The 24815-nt window shown below is 50.3% G+C and overlaps 1 protein-coding gene across 3 annotated transcripts in view; it reads right to left on the minus strand.

The window, feature by feature from the left end:
* Positions 1-24815, minus strand: part of Eml1 (EMAP like 1) — a 147030-nt gene that overhangs the window by 93061 nt on the left and 29154 nt on the right. For 2 of the 3 annotated variants that reach the window (XM_063241127.1, XM_063241126.1), the window contains exon 1: positions 15262-15418. The exons of the other annotated variant lie outside the window; for it this stretch is intronic. In XM_063241127.1, the coding sequence (XP_063097197.1) occupies positions 15262-15328 (67 nt within the window). In that variant the 5' untranslated portion in view covers positions 15329-15418. Of the gene's footprint in view, positions 1-15261; positions 15419-24815 lie in introns of those variants that run through there. 3 annotated transcript variants of the gene reach the window in all.

A 24815-nucleotide genomic window follows, 5' to 3' on the forward strand; every position in this document is an offset into this window, starting at 1 on the left:
CCTTCCTGACTTAGCTTCCTTGAGAGAAGCTTGGCACCATCCGTGGCTAGCTGTCTGGACACTTGGTCATTCCAGAGCACGGTGAGTCAGGCGACCGGAGGTACAATGGCCCTAGAGGCTCCCGGGGACACACAGCACTCACCACCTGCCAGGCCTCCGTATGACTGTCCCCCAGGGGCAGGCTAGTGTTGACAGGTAAGGGCAACAGGTGCCACCCCAAGAACTGGGCACGGGTAGGGAGTGGGCCTGGACATTTTGGTCATAATGGTCTCCAGATCCCTGGGGTCTGAGTCAATTCTCACTGAGATCCAGGGTGGCAGCCAGCACCCCGGCCAAGCACAGAACATACTGTTCAGTCCACAGGGGACCCGCCCAGGTAGGCTGCACCCCGTGACGTCAGCACAGCTGCCCCTTTCAGATGCATCCCTCTGGGGTTGGAGGAAGAACAAGACAAGCACAGACGAGAACTGTGAGCCACTTTATCCAGGATGTGGCTTGCTGAGCACGACGTCTGATAAATTAGCGATTTGGGTAGGAGGAAAGGAATTTATAATTTTAGCAAAATGCTGTTGAATCCAGTACAAAATCATCTTGCAATTGTTTGTTTTATATATTCAGATTATTCTGTTTGATTTTTGAGAGAGGATCACACTAGAATAATTCAGGCTGGCCTTGAACTCACCATGTAGCCCAGGCTGAGCTCAGACTCGAAGTAATCCTCCTGCCTCAGCCTCCCGAGTGCCACGATTACAACTGTGCACCACCATATCTTGCTGTACAGTCAGAATTCTGAGTGTCAGATTTTCTTAAACCCAGGCATATCTATAAATGATTTTCAAGGTCTGGGAGAAACCTCCCAAAATTTGCAACTTAAAAGATGCAACTATGTATATCGTATTTCCTTTAGCATACTCGCAATGCTGCTGCTTGGCATGAAGACCAGAAGAAGAAGGCAGCTTGGTATCATCACAGAGCCAGGCTCTGTCAGGAGAGCTGGGCTGCGGATCCGTTACTGAACAGACCGCTGGCTTGGCTTAAGTTTGTGAACATCCCTCAATCCCCCATCATCTTTGAGGGATTTACCTTCCTTAGGGTCCAGCTGTGACACTTCTGAGAGAAGGCAGCTGAACGTGCTCCCCAAACTGCAAGGTGCCAACCACGCACAGCACCTAGGGCTTGCAGTCCCAGTGCTCAGAGGGCGGAAGCATACCGTGTGAGCCCAGGGGTTTGAGACCAGCCTCAGCGACACGACCAGCCTGTCCGTAACACACACACACACACACACACACACACACACACTCACACACTCATCTAACCTCAGCACTCTGGGAGGCTGAGGCAGGAGGATCACAAGTTCCAGCCCAGTCTGGGAAACTTAGCAAGACCTTGTCTTAAAATTAAAACTTAAAAAGGCTGGCAGTGTAGTTCAGTGTGAAGGCCCCGACTCAGTCCTCACGGAGACCTTAAGGTCAGTAAATTACTCTCGAAAAATTCCTTAAGTAGTCTACAGTGTACGCACACAGGGCTTTGTATAACTGTACCATCTCTCGGGAAATACCTCCCAAAATGGAACAAGCTCTGGACCTGTAGCCAGACCACACAGAGGTTGGCCTGCCCTGAGGTGCTGTGCTGAACAGAAGCAGGTAAAAGAGAATAATCTGTATTCTTTTTCGCCAAGTGGGTACATAAACATATGCACCACGAGTGCTGAAATGTTTATGCACGCTTACTCCACTCCACAACAATCAGGAGGACTGGCTACATCAAAATGTGTGCGGGGTTTTACTACAATACACGACCAAGAAATATTTTGATAAAACGGCCAAGTTTCCCGGGACCCGGAAATTCTCTTTGTTGTTCAGAATGTAAAGCTAGCTCCAGGGCACTGTGCAGTGTTAGTATTTGATTTTTCACTCAACAAGCGTTTCATAAACCCACACTATCTGCAAGGAAGGTGCTGTGCTGAGCAGTGGTGGGAAGGAAATAAAGAGGTTCCGGGTGCCTGTCCCGGAGTCGTCTTCTGGTCAGCGGTGACTACAGGCACTCCCGTGGGACAGGATGAAGCCAGCACTGACCAGGCAGAGGCATCCCAACTTGGGGACGCACAGGAAAGAGTGCAAGCTGGAGACCTGGGAGGCTTCCCCCAGGAGACAGGCTGAGCTGGGTGCCCAGGGACGGGCACGGTTCGAAATGGAACAGGCCGGGTAAGGAGGGGTAAGGCAGGAGCACAGAGCACTGTGGTATGTGGTATGTGGAGGCTGTGGGGACACCAGACCCAACGCTGACTGAGCCTCTGGGGGCGCTGAGAACACAGACAGGTCATCTGGGAGGCTGAGGCAGGGTAAAGCTGACGTCCATCACTGAACATCAGCCCCTCCATCCTAGACTACGTGATGCCGGGACTCCCAGGCTTGCCCTGTGAACTGCCTCACGCCAGCTCCTTGTTCTCGGCCCTGGAGTGTCCCCCAAAAGGTGCAGTTGCCACAGGTGGGAAGAGGGAGGAGACCAAGGTTGGGGTGCTTCTCATTCTGTGTGGGGTCACATCAGTGAGCTGGTCCCAGCTCCCATCCGATGTCGCTATCTGCACAGAATCAGGTCTGGTGACTGCTAACTGTGTCGTCTGCAGATATGTTCGCATCCCTAAGCTTCCATCAGCACCCTGCTCGAGCCTTTGCAACCATCTCTTCACTAACATCCCTCAAAGTACCCCACTGAGGCCCCATCGCTTCTGCGCAGACGCTGCAGAGCCACCATGGTCGGTCCCCAGCCAATGGCACCTGCAGTAGTTAAAGCGCACCCTGAAAGAGACACACACAGTCTTTTGTGCTGAGTTTCAAGAATTTCTTAACCGTTTTGGATACGTGCAACATGCTTGTCTGTTTAAACGCTCCTGCAACTGAAAAGCTCCGATCAGACGCTGCCGTCAGTGAATCGTGCCAAATGTGCAAAGGCAGTCTTAGAGATATTCCAGGACTGTGGTCCAGATCCTCCCGAGATGCTGGGTCTCACATCTGCTGTTTCCTTTCTTAGAGCCTTAGCTAGTGGAGGGGGAATGCGTCCTGGTGATCAGAAGGCAGATGTCACGGAGTTTCTTTAGCAAGCATATGCCCCTCACGTCTCTAAATGGCTCTAAATTCTCCTCCACCTCCCCCAGCCTCAAAGAGCTCGGACACCCATCAGCCCTCTGCTGATCACTGTCAGGTGGGCTGGACGGGCAGCCTGGACTCAGAGGTCTGCACTACCCTTCTGGATTGCGGCCTTGCGTGGGCTCTGGCCGGGGGAAAGGACATACTTCATGCTGCTAGAATTCCAGAGGGAGGGCTTCAGCCTGCCCTGGGCTGGGCACAGTTGCCCAGGGTGACCCAGGCATTTGTTCTGCCAGCCAAGTGCCCAGATTATTGTCCCAGTCTTTGCACTGGGCTTTGAACCTCCCAGTTAGATGCTGCTCAAGCCACAATCCTGGACCCTCATGAAACTGCTGTTCTGGGTGTTATGGCTGAGACAGGTTGACCTTGAACTCATAGAGATCTCCTGCCTCTACCTTCTAAGTGCTTGGGCCGCAGGCGTGTGCCACCACACCCGATGGAACTTTGGTTCTCGCCAAGGGTCTGAGGGTGACACAAGCCACCCATGCGAAGACAAATACTGAAGGACACAGGTGAGGGATGGGGTCAGGGCACAGGAATGCACAGCACAGGTGAACTAGCCAGGTGCCTTCAGAAACTGCAGCAGGGCAGGGTGGCTGGGAAGGAAGGCTGCCAGGTGGGTGAGGCAGGCATGCAGCAGGGCAGGGCCCACCGTGTCCTGGGCCCTTGTCCTAGGACTGTAAAGCTAAACGTTATGAGATCTGGGGCAATGCAGGGGTAAATGAGGTTTCTGTTTTAAAAGGGTTGACATGTGATTTGCAAGAAAGCATGTGAAGGCAATTCTGTTAGTCCTGCTCCTGTCACCAGGAACACAATACAACAAAGTTAGAAGTGGAAAAAAAAAGCCTATTTTGCTCAAAGGGCCACAGCTGGTGACAGCCTTCGCACTGGCAGAGTCCCGGGCATCACCTGGAGTCACACGCAAGAGGTAGGGGGTACAAGTGCCTCTGTGTCTCTCCCAACCCCTGCTTTTTGGAGGTACTGGGGATTAAACCCATGGCTTTCACACTGAGCTACCTCCCAGCCCATTTTTATTTTGACACAGGGTCTAGTTAAATCACTATGCTGCCCGGGCTGGGCTTAAACTGGTGATGCTCCTGCCTCAGCCTCCCAGACTAGGAAGATTACCCATGTGCACCACCTTGACCAGCACCTCTCACCCTCTCCGCATCAACCCAAGAGGATCCAGTCGCAGAGGTCCACCCGCACGACCTCGTCTGATCCTAATCCCCTCCCAAGGCCACCTCTAAACGACTTCATTGGACTAAATTTCTACCCTCTGAATCCCTCACAATGGGAAATAAATTTCATGAACCCCAGGGCTGCCGAAACCCACACCTGCACCAGAGCAAAGGGATCCAGATCTGAATCAGGGCTGTGTGTGGTCTCCCCTTGGGGCCACACCCAAGCCTGCCTCAGTCCCCATCATCCACTCTCAGATTCAGCACATTGCGATAAAAATAACCAAATGCTTAGGATGCCTGGCTGCCAGACACTTACAGAATGGGGAGCTTGAATCCCAGCTCTGAAATACGCTGGCCACCCTGAGCAAGAGCTTTGGATGTGCAGTCTCTGTGACTTCGTTAGCCAAACGGAGCCCATCCCAGGGCCCGTTCTGAAAGGCTCAGGCCAGCCTCGATGCCCTGGGCAGCATTTCTCAGTCCTCCTCTGCTGCCTACACATGCATACACACACACACACACACACACACACACACACACACACACACACATGCACACAGAGTCCGGCCGTGGAGAACATCACAGTCCCTACGCACAAGCTCTGGCTGGGAAAAAATAACCCTCTGGCAGAAGATATAACTAAGTGTAAGATGCAATCTGAACATGTAGTTTTAGATAATTAAATTGCATCAACTAGATAGAAGACCATTTTCACGAAATGCAAAGCGGTGACACACCAAGCCAGGTTTCTATCTTTGAAGCCGCAGTGTTGGGAAATTCCCCGAAGCCACTCTCCAAATGCCCAACCCAGAGGCCGAGCTGTACAGTGTTTCCTGTGCTCCATCCCCGACGGTGCCTGAGAGGAGCTGCTGCGTGTCACACACAGGAGAGGGCAGCTCGGGCAGACGCAGGACCTTCACACAGCCCTGTCCCGTAGCTTTTCATGATGTCCCTCTTCCTCCAGGTGGCCAGCATGTTCCACACTCAGGGCTAAAGGGCAGAACAACGCTAAAGGCGGTCTGGACCGCTTCCTGATGGGAGAGTCCTTTCCAAAGAACGCAAAGTCCTTGTTATGTAACTTTACGGGAGCTGTTTAAGTCGCGTCCCTCTCACTGTTACAAATGCTGGCTTTGCCAAGAGCTGCTTCACTGGGTCAATTACTTTGGCTGAAAAGCAAGTGTGTTAGGACTGTTAAACCACCTGACTCTTTTTCCAGTGTTTCCTCTTACTGATTCTGTGGACACCGGCCAGTGTCCGGCTTGGCATTCAGGACTGAGGGTGACAACGGGGCTGGCCCTGTGTCCCACCTGTCTCCAGATGCAGTGACACAGCTCCACCCCCTGGACATCATCTTCTCTTGGATAACAACCTACAAGCGTGAGCGTGTGTGTGCGCATGCGCACACAGTCATGCAGACAGCAGATACAGTGTGTGTGATAACACCACAGACACCTGTGCTGTCAGGGAAGGTGATGTGAGCACCTCTCCCCTTGCACACCTGTTGCACAGGAGTGTGAGCAGGTGTGCCTGTTAGAGGAGGACTGTGACATAACCAAGAGGCCCCTCAACTGGTTTGGTGAAACTACCCACGAGGCACAGCCACGGAGCTAAGACACAAAGCAGACGCAGGGAACTGTGTGGAAGGCATTCATGGTCTGGGCAGGGCATCTCACCCTGCAGGGACCCCAGCGTGGGACCCCGGCAGGCCTTGCGGGTGAGAGGACCTCTGTCTCTCAGAGGAGCTCTTGAGGTCTGATCTGTCCCTAGATGGGTGAATACCACCGGGCCTGTGAACCAGTTACAAGAGGCTTCGTTAGGACCTATGGACCTCGAAGGTGGCCAGAGTAGGGGACAGCATGCTCTGAGCACTGCTGGTCCCTACATTCTTATCCTGTGCACACAGCAACGGCCTGGAGGGAGCTTAGGAGGGGTGGAAAGACCAGTTCGGGGCTGCAGCTCAAAGCAAGCCCTGGCAAGAACCACAGCAGAAGGGCGAGGGGCTGGGAGATGCCACATTCTGGAAGCAGAATCCCTGGTCCGGACTGAGATGCCAGGCAGAGGCTGCTGTTTCCAGGAAGACAGTTTCCAACACTGAGTCTGAGGCGGCATTCATGGGAAATGGGCTCATAGCGCTCTCCCTGCACACCTGCCTCTCCGCTGCCCGTGCTGCCTTCACCTGCATGCAGCTGTCCTCCCTAGAAATGTCCAGGTGGGAATGACCTGCACTCCTGGAAGTGCTACCAAGGACACCGCCAGGCAGGGCCAACCTGGGACAAGGGAGAGGTCCTCGGGGAGCTGGTGGCCGCTGCCAGCACAGCCCCTGGAGGGCTTGGCACTTCTGCCCTCGGGCACATGCATGGAAAGGTCACATTTGTCCCCGGAGGTTGGAGTGACGAAAGACAGAGTGAGTTCAAATATTTTCCAGTAAGCTGGCAGCAAAAATGAACTTGCGAACGAGACCCGAGTGCCGACTCTCCAGCCAGCAGCGCTTTCCAGTAAAGACTTCGCGGTAAGCAAACCGGAAGAGCGGCTGCCTCACGCCTTGCGAGGTGCTCAGCACTGCACCCCAAAGAGGGAAAAGCGCCCCAAGAGCTGCGTCCTGAAAGCACGGCAAAGAGGTCCCGCTCCTGCCACTATCCCAGTCCTGGGCACAGGACTCAGCGCTGTGCCAACGGGGTGTTAGCGGTACTTGCCAGCTTCCGGCCCGGGGAGCCTGCCACATTTCTCATTATAAAGTCTCATAAACCCATTTTTATTCTCTAGGATGTTTCTACTGATGAATTATTGATTTTTTAGACAGGGTCTTACTATGCAGTTCAGGCTGACCCTGAGCTCACTTTGTAGCCCAGGCTGGCCTCAGACTTGAAGCGATCCTCCTGCCTCAGCCTCCTGAGTACTGAGATTACAAGTGTGCCCCACCAAGCCGGGATAATTATTAATTTTAATTGTATGAGTTTTATTAAACAGTGAGTACTTGATGGGAAAAAGTCATGAAAATAAGGTATTGTACTTCTAATATTTATTGTTTATAAAAAAAAGCATCAAAATTTTGAACACTGATTGGGTTTTGGTGTACAAAATCTAAAAAAGAAGAACAGAAATAAATTCCCATATGAACTACAATGAAAATACCATTAGCACTCTACAAAAAAAATAATGATCTTTACTTCAGTGATCACACCCAAAGCAGCCTGCACACATGCGTATTGCATACACACATTGCTCACACTGACAGCACACGTGTCTTGCCTTCCTGGCCTTTTTGTAGGACACACTTGACGTCTTGTTGGTCTTCCTGCTTTGTCACGAGGTTCTCATTATATTATGCAATGTTAGCACAAGAGCATAAAATATCATTAAAGTACTAAACTGTTCATTCAGAACAAATAGCAACATTTCACATCAGCTGTGTCCTTGCTTACAAAACCTAAGAGATAGCATCAGAAATACGTGAGCTACAGTGTAACAGTCAACCACCGAGATCAGCTTTGCCCCCACTGTCACCCCCACGGCATCTCCACACACGAGGACTCGTGTTCCACGCACATGACAGGCGGCTTTCCTTCCCTGCGTGGCAGGCCACTCTCGTCCCCTTTCTTTGCTTGTTTTGTCAGGAGCTTCCTGCTACGTTGTACAACGTGCACATAGCAGGGAAATAAGATATCAGTAAAATAAAATATTAGATGTGTAATGAGTGCTTAGAACGGACAACAATGTTTTCACATAGCTGTTTACCTGCTACAAAACCTAAGAGGAAACCTCAGAAGTAAGAAAAAGACCAATAGAACTATACGACCAACATAATCTTTGTTTCACACCGAAGGCAGTCTTCCATCCACAGGCACTGCTTACACTGACAGCACACGTGTTCTGGCTTCCTGCACTTCCTCGTAGGGCACAGCTGACATCTTTTGTGTCTCCTGTTGTCACAGCAGGTCTTTGTGATGTGCACCTGCCTGTTCACCTGTCAGCCCTCCAGCGTGCTCCATGGGTGTTTTGCGTGGTTCCCTAGGTGAAAACACTTTGTTTTTCTTCTGCTGTAAATGATCTCTTACAAGTTCCAGGCCCAATCGCCTAAGAAAATTTCTCCATGATGTCTTGTACTTGTTTTTTTCTGTGTAAGCCATCAAACTATTTATGCCACACATGTTTAGGATTGAGTGAAACACACTGGCCAGTGCTTTGTGATTCGAAGGGCATCGCAGTTGCTGTGTAGCTCATCAACATCTATTCTGCCTTTTCCATCTCAGGCTTCCGTTTTGTCATGGAATCAATATTCCCGTCGTGGTGCAATGTTGACAACAGCAATACCAGTTTATTTTTCTTTGCCATATACAGGGCCAAGACAAATCTTTCTGAAATCCAAAGATTGTACTATACAATTCTCTGTTTTGAAACTGCAACCTTTCACTTGGAATTTCTGCTTTGTTCCTGCGTACAGTTCCTGTGCTGCTCATTGGTGCTCTGTTAGTGAATGAAACATCAATTGGAAACTGGTAAACGAAGTGTCTCATTTCACGTTCTGATTAATTTGGGAGATGAGAGCAACAAGTCTGCTCACAAAATCATTCGTGTTATTACTGTATGAATAAGGCCTTGACGGCTGAGGCCCAGAACAAATTTATAAACTGAAAGCCGAATAAGTCTTCACACCTCAAGGGCAAACATTTTTATGCCATATTTTGACCCATCGCTTTCCCACAAGTCTTTCACACTCCTGCAATTACCATGAGAAATCCCTGGTAAGTACAGCCGGCCTATGAATGCTTTCAAGTTGGGCATAGTACTGCACGCCTGTAGTCCCAGCACTCAGTGCTGGCATTCCACCCGATACCTCTCACCCCTGCCAAGACCCTCACTGTATTTTCAGACCCAGTTCTAAGACTAGGTCATTCCATTTGGTTGTGTGATCCTGTCACAGCATTTTCACTAGTCAGATGTGTACTCACATTGCTGCTTTCTTCCTCATCTGAGTCAAGGTGTGAACCTGTGTCTGCATCAGTCAATTCTTGCTCCATTTCACTGTCATGGAGACTCTGGCTCACATGGCCAATGTCAAAGTCATCACCGTCATTGTCATCATCACCCACACCACTCTTCAGTTACAGAGTGTGGATTTTACCATAGTGGATCGTCTTCATCACCCACTCACAGTATCTGATGATTCTCCTTTGACCTCCCAAACTTGCAGATCTGGTTTTTCATGTGCCACGGTACTCTACAGAGCTACTTCTACCAGAAAAATCAAAAGAAAGCTTTTTTAAAAACAAATCCTAAAAAAGAAAAACCCTAGCATGGTGTGGGTGTATCACACCCTCTGTGATGCTCAAGTAAACACACACCAAGCCTGTTAGCGGGAGTATAATGTTGGTGAGAATCCTGGTTTGACACTTTTGCACGCATCTTGTTTTTCATCAAACCAAATAGGTAAACACAAAGATTGTTTCCTGCATCCCTCAGGCCAACGTACTGATGTATAGCTGGCTGATACTATACTAAACTACAAATTGATAGTTGAAAAGAGATATGTTTGTGGAACCCAGTGGCACACTCTCTGGGCTGGTGAAAAAAGCTCAGAGACTGATGGGAAGGTCTGTATCTGGAGTTCAATATGGCAGGAAGCTGACAGTAACATTTCTCCTTCTTATCGGCAATGTTTTTGTAGACAGTTAAAACACTTTGCTAATACTAGAAGGCACCCACGAATATCAGAATTTTAAATATAAATAATAATGAATTTTTTTCTGCAAAGTACAGAACATCCCCAATTTTAAGTCCTTAAAGAGACTGCCAGGCTAGAGGGCCATGCACGAATGTTCAATTTTCTGTGTTCTCTGTGATCAAGGCTTCACACTTCACCACCCTTCACTCCGTTAAATGTTTATTTTTTAAAAGAATAGAGGAAAAAGCCAACGTCCTCTCAGATATTAACAATGACCAATTAATGACTACTTTTTAAACACAGTTTTGCTAGTTTTCCAGCAGAAGGCCTGGATTTGTTTACAGTGCCATAAACGCTCGCACTCAGCTGTAAAATAAATTCCTTGCTGGCCAGAGGATCAAGTGTAGCGATGAGAAAAATCTCACGCAGCACGGGCGCTTGCTTTGCAGTTTTCAGTGAAAGCTTTTTCCTTTGACTCTGCTGTCACAGAAATCACGGCTCAGTTCTTCCACCACCACATGAGAGGCCAAAGAGGTCTGAAACACTCATTCTGCAGAGTCCAGACAACTCCTCAGGGGCGTGCCCTGATCCGGGCTGAAATCCAATTATTTGCCAACTCGAGAATTCGGCCACCATCCTGGTACTCCAGATGTCGGAAGATGTTTAAGGTTGTTAAGTAATTTATTCCTAACTGCCAGCACAGAGAGGCTTAGAAACGCAAAGCATTCTGCATTTCAAAACTTCAGAAGATAAAGCTCAAACGATTAATACTGTGAGTTCAAATGTAACTGGCAGGTAAAGCAGAGCTGCCTGTCTTGAGGATCACGGCGGAAAAGCCAGACTTGGGCAGGAGGGACATGCTTCACACAGGTGCTAGAGACGCCTGCGGGTCTCTCTGGACTTCTTCCCAGACCGAGAGGGAAAAGGCAACGAGCCAGTATCCAGCCTTCATGTGAACCGACGATCACGTTCCACATCATTATAAATGGTGTATTTCTCGGAGGGCTGGGATTGGTTTTGATTAGACTGTGTTGTAATTAAGAGGCCTGTTGGAGGAAACTTTTCCTCAAAAAAAAAAGTTATTAAAGAAGTAAGGGAGGAAAGGGCTTAGCCAGAGGACATGCAAAAACAGACAAGAGCTTGTGGTAAAAATCAGTTGGAGGTGATTATGTGGTGTGAAGAAGCTAAGCGGACCTCAGACCGCAGGATTAGACGACAGCCTTGCGGTGACGGTGACAGCGTCTGCCCTAGGCTGAGCTCTGGGAACACTGTGCCTGTACCACTGCACTCTATTGCATCGAATTTAAAAAAGAGACACAGACAAAACCAAGCAGGAGATAGGCAAACCAGGATGATGAGGGTCTGAAGTTCCATCTTACAAGGAATTTTTAAAGAATAGTAATGTTTAGTCCGAAGAAGATTTGAGAAAGACCTGTGACAAGTGTCTTCAAACTAGACAGGAGCCTGCTTGCTATGGGCCCAGCGGGTACAACTTGTCAACTGCATATCGGAACTTTAACTTCTGAACCGTCCAAAGGAAGGCATCGTATTGGGCATGGGGGCAGGGAGTCTCCAGGGTCTGCGATATCCAGGCACAGGTCGAGTGACCCCTCCAGGTCGCCCCACAGAGCTCCTGTGAGCCCCAAGTTCCAGGGCTGGAGACAGGCTCTCTGCTCCGGCTAGAACAGCTGCACATCTCGATATCTGAGATCCTAGAGCGGTTTTACTGCAGACAAGCAGCTCAGAGGCCCAAGCAAGAGGCCACAGGGACACTCAGGGTCCCTGAAATGCTGAGATCTTTGAAATCCAAGAGCGTGGGGCGAAGATGCACCCCTCCTGGGGTGCTGAGCTGCACTGGGCCAACCCACACTCCCAAAGGACTGAGATGAACTCACAGCACCCCTGCTCCCCTCTCACGTCTTTCTTTCCATCATTTGCTTAATTTCCCATTCCTTCATCAGCAAAGTGTAATTTTTAAAAAAAGACAGAGGAGAGAACCTCATATACAGATTTTGAGACACTCAGCCTGGCTCCTCAGGATGTTACACCCACCACGGGACTCACCAAGTCCCCTCCTAGGTCTTTGTCTGCTGGAGAGAAGGAAACTCAGGTCTGAGGTTTCCCCACAGCATTATGCAGGACAGTCGAGGACTAGGAAGAACCTGAATGTCCAGGGGTGGACAAAGTTTGGTACATCTGTCGGCCTTGCTGTGTGGCCATTGCTGACACACATGATGGCCCATATGGACCTTGTGACATTCGCTAATAAAACACACCAACCTTGGACACTCTTGTGATTGCATTCACACAACGCCCAACATCTACAGGGACAGGAAGCGGATTCAAGACTTCCAGGTAGGCCCAGGGCTCGGGGTGATGAGAAACAACTGCCAGGAGGTCCCAGGGCTGCTTCTGGGCTGACGGAAATGTTCTGAACGTCGGCAAGGGGAGCCTTGCACTGAATGCTTTAGTAACCTGGAGATTGTGAAACTATCATGGTATCACACTATCACAGCAGAGCTGCCATTAACAGAAATGAAAAGACTCAGGCTGCTCTTCAAGTTCTTAGTAGCTGTGTGGCCTTATAAAATTACCAAATCTCTCTGAGCCTCAGTTTCCCCAACATGTAAAGAGATGGTAGGTAGGGCTCTTACCTCATGGGGAAGCATCAAAGAAAATCTCGAGTAAAAGGTGGCATTTCCTGAATCATAAGACAGCTTTCAAAAGATAGCTTTGGTACCAGGCGTGGTGGTGCACACCTGTAATCCCAGCACTCAAGAGGCTGAAGCAGGAGGATTGCTGCAAGTTCAAGGCCAGCCCAAGTTACAAAGTGAATTCGAGGCCACTTGAATGACATAGCAAGACCCTGTCTCAAATAAGTAAGTAAACACATCAAGATAGTTAGAAATGAAGATGTTTCAAAACAACTGGGGTTTTTCTTCAAGCATGGAAGTTTGTGATTTCTAGTTCGTTTTACAGATTTTAAATGCAATAAAGCAATGCACAAAGTTCCTACTTACATGGCAGAGCCACGTCCTGAAAGATGATAATAGCCTGCAGAACTCTGCACTTTGCAGCCGTCATAAATTAAGCAGGAGACACAGCAAGATCACAGCTTCTATTCACTGAATAACATTTCCCGCTTTCTCCCCGCCCAAAGCCACATCTTCTGTGTACCTCACTATGAGAGTCCTCCGGATAACTTGCGTGCATTACACTTTCTGAAACCAGTGCGATGTAAGGGTAGCTTCTGTGTTTGTCACCGTTAAAAGCATGAGCCCCTCGACATATGTGTGCGTCTGTGCAGCAGCCCCGCCAGGTCCTGCCATTGTAATGTTAATCTCTCCTCTAAAAAGATCCTTTTTCCCCCTATGTAACTAATGAAATATCCCAATGTTTAACTCGGCTCTGCTGAAATGGTGTGTCTGTGATCCGCTGCTTTAATTGAATTATCATAGTAATTAACTGAAGCACGCTCATTTCTATTCTCACTTAATGGAAGCCTCTTAAAATGAATAATTTCACATCAAAACATCTGTTGCCGAAGACGTCATCAGTTAACATTCATTTCTGCCCCCTAAGCCCAGTCTAGCTTTCAGTTTTATTCCTAAGGTAACCCCCAAAATCATCGACACAAGGCTGAGACATTTTTGAGAAAATTCAAAGTATGAGTCCATTTGTGATTATATTATTTGATTGTAAAATGATTTTCTTTAAACTGTTACCTCGACAGAATGTGAGAGCCAGATGTTACCTTATTCTGGATATTATTACCAGCAAAATACTCTACTAATATCTCTATGATGGTACTTAACAGGAAAAGGCAGAAAACCAAAACATTCATAAATAGACGTGTAAGCCAATTTCACGATGGAAATGCTGTTCAGGAACAAGATGACCACCTATCTTTTTTTCTTGAGTGCAGATATTATATCCTGAACTACAATGTCTCTGATATGTCCCAACATTAATTTTTAGAAAGGTTTTATGCGTAGAAGTCATCTCTTATAATTTTCAGCCAGATGCCTTTTATAACTAACATGGTAAAAATTTTACCACACACATGTAGATGGATGTACCTACCTTAAAAATCAAAAGGAGTAATTCATATAAATTTTATGAGCCAATTCACAAAACTACTATATTCAAAACATTAACTGAAGAATTAACTTCATGGGAAGAGAAACTACTTCCAAAGTTGTACACTATAAAATATTCTGGCAACCGGAGGAATACCAATACACTCTACCTGCCTCATATGAAAATTGTCATGAAAAAGGTAAATTTCTCTGGACAGAAAAAAAAAAATACCCGTATAGAGAACCAATCAACACACTGGCTACTCTATTGCCACAGTAACACCTACTGTTTGCAAACAGGTGTTACAGTAACAAGCATAACCACACTAGATACACTTCTCCAGTCTTTCCAGCGTCTACAATTCAACATTATCCAAACTGCACTTCATTCAGGAAATTCTATAAAACACACATTTTGTCTTTAAGAAACTTTTGAGGGCCCTTAGATAATCCCAACATATAGAAAAATATGTGTAAACTTTTGTGCATGAATTACCACATCACGTCCTGTTAAGATATGCAGTGTGCTGTGAAAATCATTTTCAAACCTGCCAATGAAACTAAAAAAAAAAAAAAAAAAAATCTTTCAAGCACGTAAAATTTGGTATTTTTTTAAAGATACCATGTTGGTAGCTATTAATGGTTCCTTCCCTGTAAAAACTACCCCAAAATATCTATGACCCCGGCCACAAAATAAAGACCGAGACTTTTGGGCCAGGTCCACTCCTCGGCTTTGCACTGTAACCGCACCCCACTACGAGGCTCCCTCCCCCCCCCCCCCCGGATTCCGGGGTGTGTGTGGCGCACGCCGGGCGCGCATCCTCCGCGCGCGGTTTTGTTACCGGCGATCCGGGCGCCGTGTGCACCCCGCGCCGCCCTCGCGGCAGACGCGAACCCGGACGCGACAGCGACGGGTCTGCGGGGACACCCGGCTCGGACCCGCCCCGTGCGCCTCGGCGGGGATGGGGATCGGGGATCGGGGATCGGGGATCGGGAATCGGGGATCGGGGATCGGGGATCGGGGATCGGGGATCGGGGATTGGGGACCGGGATCGGCATCGGGGATCGGGGATCGGGGTCGGGGCCCGGGCGAGGCGCGGCCCCGGCACAATGCGCCCGGCGGGCGGGAAGCGGGCGCGGGCGCGGCCTCCCCGGCCTCGGCCTGCCGGCCCGGCCCCGCGGCGCGCGCTCACCGTTGCAGAACTGGAGCAGCGAGGACGTGTCGTACAGGCTGCTGTAGCTGGAGAAGCCGTCCTCCATGCTGCCCGCGGGCCGCGCCCGCCCGGCCCCGCCGCCGTCCCCCACGCACTGAGGCGCGCGAGCCCCGCCGCGCTGGGCCGGGCCTCGGTGGCGGCGCCGCGCCGGTCACCATGGCAACCCGGGCCCGCCGCCGCCGCCCGAGCCCGAGCCGGAGCCCGAGCCGGCGCTGCCCGCGAGGGGGCGGCCTGCAGCGCGCGCGGGCGGGCGCGGGGACAAAGGGCGCGGCCGGGACCCCCCCTGCCGCCCGGCCCGACCCCCCCTGCACCCCAGACCCGGCCACGGCCCCGCGCCCACGCCAGACGAGGCCGCGTGCCAGCGTCTCCGCGGCGCCTCCCCTTTCAGCCGCGTCGCGGGGGGAGGGGGGCGCCCCCTTCCTCGGAACCCCGCGGATAGCTCTGCACCCCAGGCCCCCGCGAAGTCCCCGCCCGGCGGAGGCGCCCTGGGAGCTGGCCAGGGTCCATCGCCTGCCCCAGCCCCCGCCCTCAGCTGCAGAGCCGGACCTCCCCGACTTGTTCACTAACTGCAACGGTCCGCGGCCCCCGGGGAGTGGTGTGTGCACACTGAGCTCTGCGACCCAGCGGCACAGAGAGGCACACCGACAGAGGCACACAGGGTTGGCCACTTCGCCACCGGACCCAAGGTCCAGGGGACTCAGGGCCAGTAAGAAGGGAGGCGCGAGGGAGAAAGAGCAAGGTCTACACCTGAGCGGTCTTGGCCCCGCGGAGAAACCTAGACCTTTACACCCACGGTTGGCGTGGAAGTCGTTCTCCAGCTGCAGACAAAAATCGGGGAGTTTCAGTATTGCCTTGTGTGGGTTTGAGACGGTAGGTGAGATAAGAAGGGAAGAAAAAGCCCGCGCTGTGATCCCAGCACTGGGGAGGCTGAGGCAGCAGAATGGCTGTGAGCTGGAGACCAGCCTGGGCTACAAAGTGAGTTCCGGGCCAGCCTGAACTGCACAGTGAGACCCTGTGTCAAAATGACAAAACAAAACAAAACAAAAAACTGAAACCAAAACAGAAGTTTTCCCTACACCCCTCCCAGCTTTTTTGGGGGACAGGGCCTCACTATGGAGTTCAGGCTGGCTTTGAACTCACTTTGTGGCCCAGACTGGCCTCGAACTTGCAGTGATTCTCCTGCCTCAGCCTCCTAAGTGGTGGAATTATAGGTGGGCACCACCATGCCTGGCTAAGGTAGGGAAACTTCTGGGCCTCCCTGGGCTCAGGCGCCTGTCTTTCTGGAAACCCCACATAGAAATGGGGAGAGGGCAACGCCTTTCGTGGGTGGCTGACCAGGACTGGGGTTAGACTGGGACTGGGGTTAGATGGGGCAGGTGGAAAGACCTAATCCTCGTCCTAGTTAGGGACACCAAGCACAGAAAACTATGCGTAAGATAAAGATCCCCAGGTACTGACTTCACTGTGACCAGGAGGACAGGGGGGACAGTGCTCCTGGTGGACAGCTAGGGGTGGGGGGCTCTTCACCCAGATGGACGGCTCGTGACACCTGGGAAATGAGACTGGATGGAGGAATAGTGGCCGGGCCAGAGAGGCCCTGGGAGCCACAGGGGAGGAATCCAGGCCCTGCAGGGGACGGGTGCCGTGGGCTTAGGGAGCAGACAGTGGGTCCTGTCGCTGCAGCAGCCACGCTGTCTTCAGGATTCCAGAAGGGAGGCTCGGAGTCCCAGACAGGGAAGAGAGGAGGCGCCGGGCAGAGGAAGCTGCCGGGGGTCACTCAGCTGGAGAGACAGGAAGGTCAGGCTGGGACAGTGAAGCCTCCACTTGGACATGCCCTGTGGCCATGGGAGGAAAGGGCTGGGGGTTAAAGCAGAAGTCCTAAAGCAGAGGAAGAAGCAGGAGGCCACGAGGTGAGCTGATCCTGTGACATAAATTAAAATCTGCTCCTCCTGGCCAGGTAACCTGTGGCTTCCTCTGTGACCCCAGCAGGTGATTCCCGGGGTGATGTCATTTGCTTTGCAGACTTTCCTGTCCTTTCGGGGGGTTAATTTTAGATAAATGCATAAATTAAGACTATACTTAAATGGAAGGAAAGGGAGCCCATAGCTCATAGCATCAAGCTTTCAGCTATTCCAAGTTTCAGATGCTTTGGCGCAAAGGCCAGCCCTGCTGATAGCTGCTCATTATTAAAAATGCAGGCGAAAGAGAGAGAGAGGAGAAAGGGAAGATTTAAGAGTTGCCAGTAATCCCTGTACTTGGGAGGCTGAGGCAGGAGGACCACTGGAGTTCGAACAGCCTGGGCTACAAAGTGAGCTCAAGGCCAGCCTGAACTGCATACCGAGACCCTGTCTCAAAAAGACAAAAAAAAAGTTGCCAGTCAGCTTGTAAATGAACTCTAAAGAAGAGGGCGGAAAGTTAAAGGGGAGGGAAGGACGTGCCAGAGGAGCCGCAGAGAGGCTCAGAAGATGTGGTCTCTCTCAGGAAACTGAGGCACAGAAACCTTCCCGGAAGTGGGCACAACCACGGGGTTCTCTGCTGAGCAGCCAAGCAGGCAAAGGCCTTCCATCTGGTGACCAAGGGCTCCTGGGTCCTTAGAGAGGCGGCGGGGGATGGGGGTGTGCGGACACCAGGGTGCCGCATGCATGAGGACCTCCTCCATGAGCGCCAGGTCCCCGAGGCACCCTCCCGTGCAGGTGGGTCCTCTGCATCCCTGCGACCCGCCAGAGCATGAGGTTTAACGGATGCACAGCTGATCTTCACCGGCCTTTCCCGCTGCCCAGCCTTTTCCTCTCAGCTTTCCAGCTGCCTGTGGGCCCACTGCGCTTTGCAGGGCTGTGCCCTGGTCACCCTGGAGCGCTGGCCTGCAGAGTGGACGGGTGGCCTTTCTGAGCGTGGAAAGGAACTGATAATCATGAATAAATGGTGAAAAGTGGATTCTCTTTAAAAGTGTTTGTAGTCCTGATTTTTAATGATGAAAGGATAATACCGCTGGATGCCACAGCTCAGATTTAAGAATAAAGCAAATTCCAGAGTTGGAATGGAGAGCTGTGTTTAAAAGTTCAGCTATAGAACTGAGCTGCAGATTTTCTTAGAAGATATTATTTCCACTTGAGTGAAATTACAAGTAAGACAATTAAGAACTCAGTCTCCTGGCTGTTGAGATGATAAAGATTGTTATTACACTCTTAACCTAGGATATTAAGCAGCTATGTTTTTCCCACAGTGGTAAAACCTTAGTCTAAAAAAAGCAAAATTTTGAATAACTACAAGGATACGCATGTTAAGTCAATTAAGTATACTCTACTCATTATTAAAAAAAAATCTATGGGGAAAGCTCAAGGAAAATCTCTGAAGCCTTAATTAATAATGTGTGATTTGGGGGGTCCAAACATTCCACGTCATTTTGAGATAATTTGTGGCCTAGTCCCAGAAAATGTTGTCATCGTAATAAATGATGTACTTTCTCCAAAACAATGTAGCCATAGTGTTCGGCGGAATTAATAATAGCATTTGTACAACATGCATAAAACAGAAGGGAAAATGGGAGCTCTGTTGGCTTTACTCATAATGAGGCAATAAAAAAATTGTCATCCAGAAACGTGAGGTCTCGCACATCTATTGTTGAGTTCCTCATTCCTCCAAAAGCAGCCCCACAGTGCCAGGCACAGTGCCAGGCTTAAGAACACGGCACTGTCCTAACTGCAAGTGACCCTCAAGTCAGGTTGTAGGGTCATAATCAGCGTGGTAAAAATGAGATTTTAACAAAACTACTTCTGGGTACGGACTTCAATGGGCGGCGGGGACACAGTAGGCACGAGTAACTTGGCTTGCAGCATTGGCCTCTCCCTGAAATGACCTGTGAGCGCTGAGTCGCAAAGAATGACACATTCAGACACAGGACGATCGACCCAGCAGACATGCAGCCACAGACTGTAAGTGCCACGAAACAGAACAGAGAGCAGTTCAGGTCATCCAGGAGGGTGTAAATGGGCTGAGGAAGGGACAGAGGGATGGAGGGACCAGGCGACCTTGAGCAGGAGGACGGAAGTCTCATCGGAGGCCCAGTGGTCATTTCTTTGGCCCGTTCACAAGGGGATCTCTGAATCCTGCGGGGGTCTGATTTTATTCTAAAAGCACAAAGACCTTGACGTTTAGTTCATGTTCATTCCCACGTTAAAATTCTAACCCCCAGGACCTCAGGGTGGGAACTTGCTTGGAGATGGGGTCTTCCAAAAGGTCATCAGAAGCAAATGAGGTCTGTTGCAGGTGTCCCGTCTCATGTGGGGTGTCCTTAGAAGAAGGGAAGACCTGGACACGACTCACAGAGGAAAGATGGAAGCGACACAGGGGGAAAAAAATATCTCCAGGCCAGCCACAGAGCCCTGGCACTGACCCCGCCCTCAGCTCTGAGGAACCAGCCCCGCAGAGCCCTCGGTCTCAGACTTCAGCCCCCAGAACTGGAGACAATCGATGTCCGCTGAAGCCACTTGGTTTGTGTAATTCTGTGATGGGCATCGTGGCTGATGAGCAAGCCAGCCTAGCACTTCCAATCAACAACTGGTTACTCTGCTCAAATGCTCGTTCTGTAAAACGAGAGGTCATCACTGATTCTTCGAGTCAACGAGGGGCGTTAAACTCCCTCCGCACACCTGCCAGCGCAGCTGTCCTTTCTCTAGCACCCTGACAAATGATCACTCCGCCTCTCAAGGACCAAGACCTCCTGTGACAAGTGGACTGCTGTTTATTTTCATCCCAAACACCTTTGCTCTACAGAGCCCTTCATCGACTCTGCTTCGGCCTGGTCACTTTGGCCTCTCTGTCCCGGTTCAGGCTTCTCTCTATTCAGACATATTTCAGTAGTGATTTGCATCCCAGTCTCCTCCACTCAGCTGTGTTATTCTGGGGTTAACTTTCCTAAACAGGGTTAATTGGTATCATTGCTGCCTACTGTGCTTTTTGCAGTGCTGGGATTGAATCTAGAACCTCACGCATGCTACAGGCAAGAGCTCTCCCACTGAGCTGTACCACTAGGCTTGACATTGTGTGTGTTCCCAAAACAGATGCTGTCTTCAGCATCCAACATACCCCGTCACGCTGCAGTATCTGCAAAGTCCTGCTGGCGCTTCTCAGACAGGCCACACACTTGAGTGCTTTGGACGGTGGCCAGCACCGTGTCCCAGTCCTGAGCGCCCTCCTTGTCTGTCCACCAGCCCCGAGGCTGCCCACTCAGGCAGGCCTTGCTCTTCCTGACATATCCCCGGTGTTCCTTGGCTTGCCTGGTGACGAGCCACGGCCACCTCTCCTGGGAGACTGCTTGTCTCCCATGCCCATCAGACCCGTGATGTGGTGTGAATGTAGCGGGCTGCAAGCAGCTGCTGCTGAAGGAATGGATGCATGGACCCTGGAGATGAACCCATTGCCTGTCACGCTTGCAAGATTTCCTCGAGTCCTCCCCATCTCGAATTTTTATTCCTCGCCACATGACAGTTTCCAGGCCCCTTCATCTGTGTAGACGCCCGTCTCCACCACGCCAGGTCTTTTCTCTTGAACCCTGGCACGGTACCCTAACTCTGCTGTGGATGTTAGGGTTCTGTTGGTGCAGCTCAAGTTTGCACTGATTTTTTTTTTTTTTTGAGTATTATCCAGGACACGGACTGTTGGCAGGTGTGCAGCTTCTGGTCAGGTGTGACCCGGCCATCTTTCCTGCATGAGCTGCTGTTGGTTTCTCTCCCGCGTACCCTGGAGCTAATTTTTTTTCTTGCTATCTAAGGCAGGGTTTATCCTTATTCCCATTAAATGTCATTTTGTTGGTTCCCGTCCACCACGTTAGCCAACCCAAATCTTAAATTCTTAGTCTGGCGTCTGATGCACCAGCTTTGCCAGCACAGCGACTGTGCCATAATGAACCTTTCCACGCCTCCTCCACCCTCGTGCCCACAGCTGGCAGACACCACGGCAGTGCAGGCAGGGCAGAGCCTGGTGGACCGTCCTGGGGAGCCCTCCAGCTGCCCCTCGGTTGATCTGTTTCTCAATACCCTCAACACGTTTGTCCAGCTGAAAGCGAAATCCCCCAGGTGCTGGATCGGCATCCTGTTCTCCGCTGTGACACCCAGGGATTTGGAGGCCTCTCTTCACCGCTGCTTTGCAAATCCGGGCTGGTGACACCCTGGAGAGAACGAGGCTGGTTTGGCTTTTGGGAACCATCTTTCCTGCCAGGTGTTTACACGCCAGCTCTTCAAAGATCTGTTACAATTTTTGCTCGGAACCAATGTTAATATCGAACGTAGCCTCTTAATCTGCCACCTTCCAGCTTTTTCTGCTGTGACCTCTACTCCTTTTTTTTGTACCAGGAATCCTCCCAGTTTTCTAAGACTCCCATTTGGCAAAATTAAAGATCATTTGTAGAGGCCTAGAGAAGATGTTCATAGCAACTACATAATCTCTTGCCTTTCTTGGACTCTTGACAGTCCTTGTGGAGAAAAAGAAGCCCAGCAAACCAAGTCCTGAGTACACAGAGCGTCCTGCAGGCTCCTTCCTGGCTCCCAGCGAGGCCCCTCTAGCTGGGGTGAGCTTGACCTCATCCATCCGTGCTGCCTGTCATTTGTCAAACACCTTGTGATCTCGGCCACTGGGCCTTTGCTCAGGAGATGCTGCTGCTTTCTACTGAAAGCCTCTGCTCAGTGCGGGCTCCCCGGCCTCGCCCCTGGCAGGGAGCCCCAGGGTGGCTACCGATCTTTGCTCATCTTATTTTTTTTATTTTAAATAGAATAAAACAAAGCAAAGTAAAACAGAATAAAGCTAATCAAAACAAAACAGTGTAAGTGATACAGGACTTCAAAACACCAGTAGTGGACACTATAATGCCTCCTGTTATCTTCAAAATAGCTGTTCATGCTATCAGACATAGTAAATCAAAAGAAACAGAACAGAACAGAACCAATAAAAACAAAACAAGGAATGCAATAAAACACTTCAAAACAAGACAATAGCAAATCTGAAATGGTTACCATAACATATCTTGTTATTTTTTAAATAGCTGCTCATGCCATCAGATATAATAAAATCAAAGAAGACAAAACAGAAAAAAAAAAAAAACCCAACCCAACAAAACAATGAAAATGATGCAGGACTTCCAAACAAGATGACAGGGAATTAACAACGGCCACCACCCTCGGAGGGGATCCCCCACAGATGCCACACTGCGCACCATGACCGTCTGAATAGGTGCTCAGACTGTTGGCTTCAGGCCTGCAACTCTGTGAAGCACTAAACACCGAAAGCATTAGGTTGCATTTTACGTCAACAGCTACCATCAAGCCTGTGTTTCTCCACATCAGCCGGTGGCTTCCAAGGGGGTGGGGGGACCTCAGCTCTTCTTGTTCCCCAGCCTTCTCTCCAGAAGAAGCTGATGTCTGATTCTCCTCCCTGTGGCCCCAGAGTGGTGCCCTTCCTCTCATCTTGCAAAGGTGGGGAATCCTTCACTGGCAGCACCCAGCTGCTTGGTCACTTGTGTGTCCTGGAGCCAGGAAACACCGCGGTGTGCCGAGACCTTCCTGCTATGGACCAGGCCAGCTCCATCCCCAGCACCGCAGAATCCTGAGCTTGCTTCACTGCCCAAGTAGCCGAGACGTCTACTTACTATCTCAGAAACCTGCCACTTTCCCCACTAAGCAGTTGCTACAAAAGTGTTCTTACTGCTTGGCATCAGACTTTCTATGCCTTGAGTGGAGCATTAACAACAGTACTGGGTTGGCGTTCTCTTTTGAAAAACGTTTTGAGGCTTCCCACCTGGGGCTGGAAGCCCTGCAGGCCAGGCTGACTGCTAACATCTTTCTTCATCTGGCAGGTACTTTCAAGGGGACGACAAATGGCATGGGTGTCCTTGCTGGAACAGAGGCTCTGCGTCCACCCACACCATGCACCATGCTGTGCACTGGGACACGCACAGGGCATTCGAAAGGCCACCATAAGCTGCCTTGAAGCACCTGAGTTGCAGGAAACAAGAAGTGGCTAGACCTTGGAGTTCCATCCGAAAAGTCAAGAGAGAAGCCCGTCTGAGGTCTGCCTGAGGCCATCCCAGCCTACGCAGTCATCCAAGGCAGAAGGGGACCCAGGGACCCAGGACAGGGGAGGCCAGCACAGGGCAGAGGAGCAAAGAACGCTGGGAAATGGGTGGGCTGTCACCCGTGGGCGTGGGCGGGATCTGCAGGAGATTCACGCTGTGCCCAGCAGGGAAAACGCACACCTGGAAGGCAGCAGATTCGGGAGTGGCAGTGGCTTCCTGCGACAGGGAGGAGCCTGGAGATGGCACTGGAAAACGGGGAGGGGAGGAGATACCTTAGGCCTTAAGCTTCCTACAACTATTTGAGTTGTTTTTGTTTCTGTCTTTTTGAGACAAGGTCTTACTCTGCAGTTCAGGCTGGCCTTGAGCTCACTTTGTAGCCCAGCCTAGTCTCAAACTCCCAACGATTCTCCTGCCTCAGCCTCCTGAGTGCTGGGATTACAGGCATGAGCCACCACACTCAGCTCTTTGAGTTTTAAAAATAAGCAGAGTATGCACCCCGAAACAATTTAAGCTTAAAAATCACATGGTGTGTGTGTGTGTGTGTGTGTGTGTGTGTAACCACACACTGAACCCAGGGCCTCATGCATTTTAGGGAAGTGCTCCACCACAGGGTTTTGTCCCAATCTTTTCCATTTTTTATTTCAATTGGTAACAGGGTTTTATGAAGTTGCCCAAGCTGGCCTCGAACCTGCGATCCTCCTGCCTCAGCCTCTTGAGTAGCTGGGGCTATAGGCGTGAGCTACATCCCAGCCCCACCTGCATGCTTTCATCAGATTTTCCAGTTCATTCATCTGTTCGACCTGCAGGCACCTGCAGTGCTGTCTGCCGAGGTTGGTTGCTGCACCGGGTGAAGATGAGACCTCCATTCCTTCCCCAAAGGAGCTTTGAAGAAGAGCTTTGGAGGTAAAGATTAATAATAATAATTTATCTGTCTTTTTGTGCAGGTGCTGCAATTCCCAAGAACTCTAAATTTTTCTTTATAAATCCCTTGAAGTCTTGCAACCAAGACTAAAGCTAAAGCTCACCATGTGCAGTGTTCCTGAGATGAATGTTCCAGGCGAAAAGAAAAAGATTCCCGCCCAGCGCGCAAACTCCTGACTTCATCTACTGCCTGCTCTGAAAAGCAGGTGGGGAGCAGGAGAGGCAGCCTGAGAACAAGCTCGTGGGCAGCAGACCAGCGGGTGAGGGCAGCCTGTGACTGACGACGAGAAACTGGAACTCACTTGGGAGCCAACCTGCACCCAGATGCCACCCGGAATCACCTGAGGTCAGTTTTGATGAAGTAAGTGCCCGTCCCTATTCCCCACAGCGAATGTAATCATTAGACATTTGCAAATGTGCAGTAACAAAAATTAATTTAAAATAAAAGAAAAAAATTATGTCTCATACACATGAGAACATGTGCTCTGCTACGCATCATGGGAATTCTGCACTCATTTCATTGTGTTTTTTTTTTTTTTAAACTCTT

This window comes from Cavia porcellus, unplaced genomic scaffold, assembly GCF_034190915.1.
Source record: "Cavia porcellus strain 051 isolate PalLab524CR breed Dunkin Hartley unplaced genomic scaffold, mCavPor4.1 scaffold_31, whole genome shotgun sequence".
Classification (NCBI taxonomy): Eukaryota; Metazoa; Chordata; class Mammalia; order Rodentia; family Caviidae; genus Cavia; species Cavia porcellus.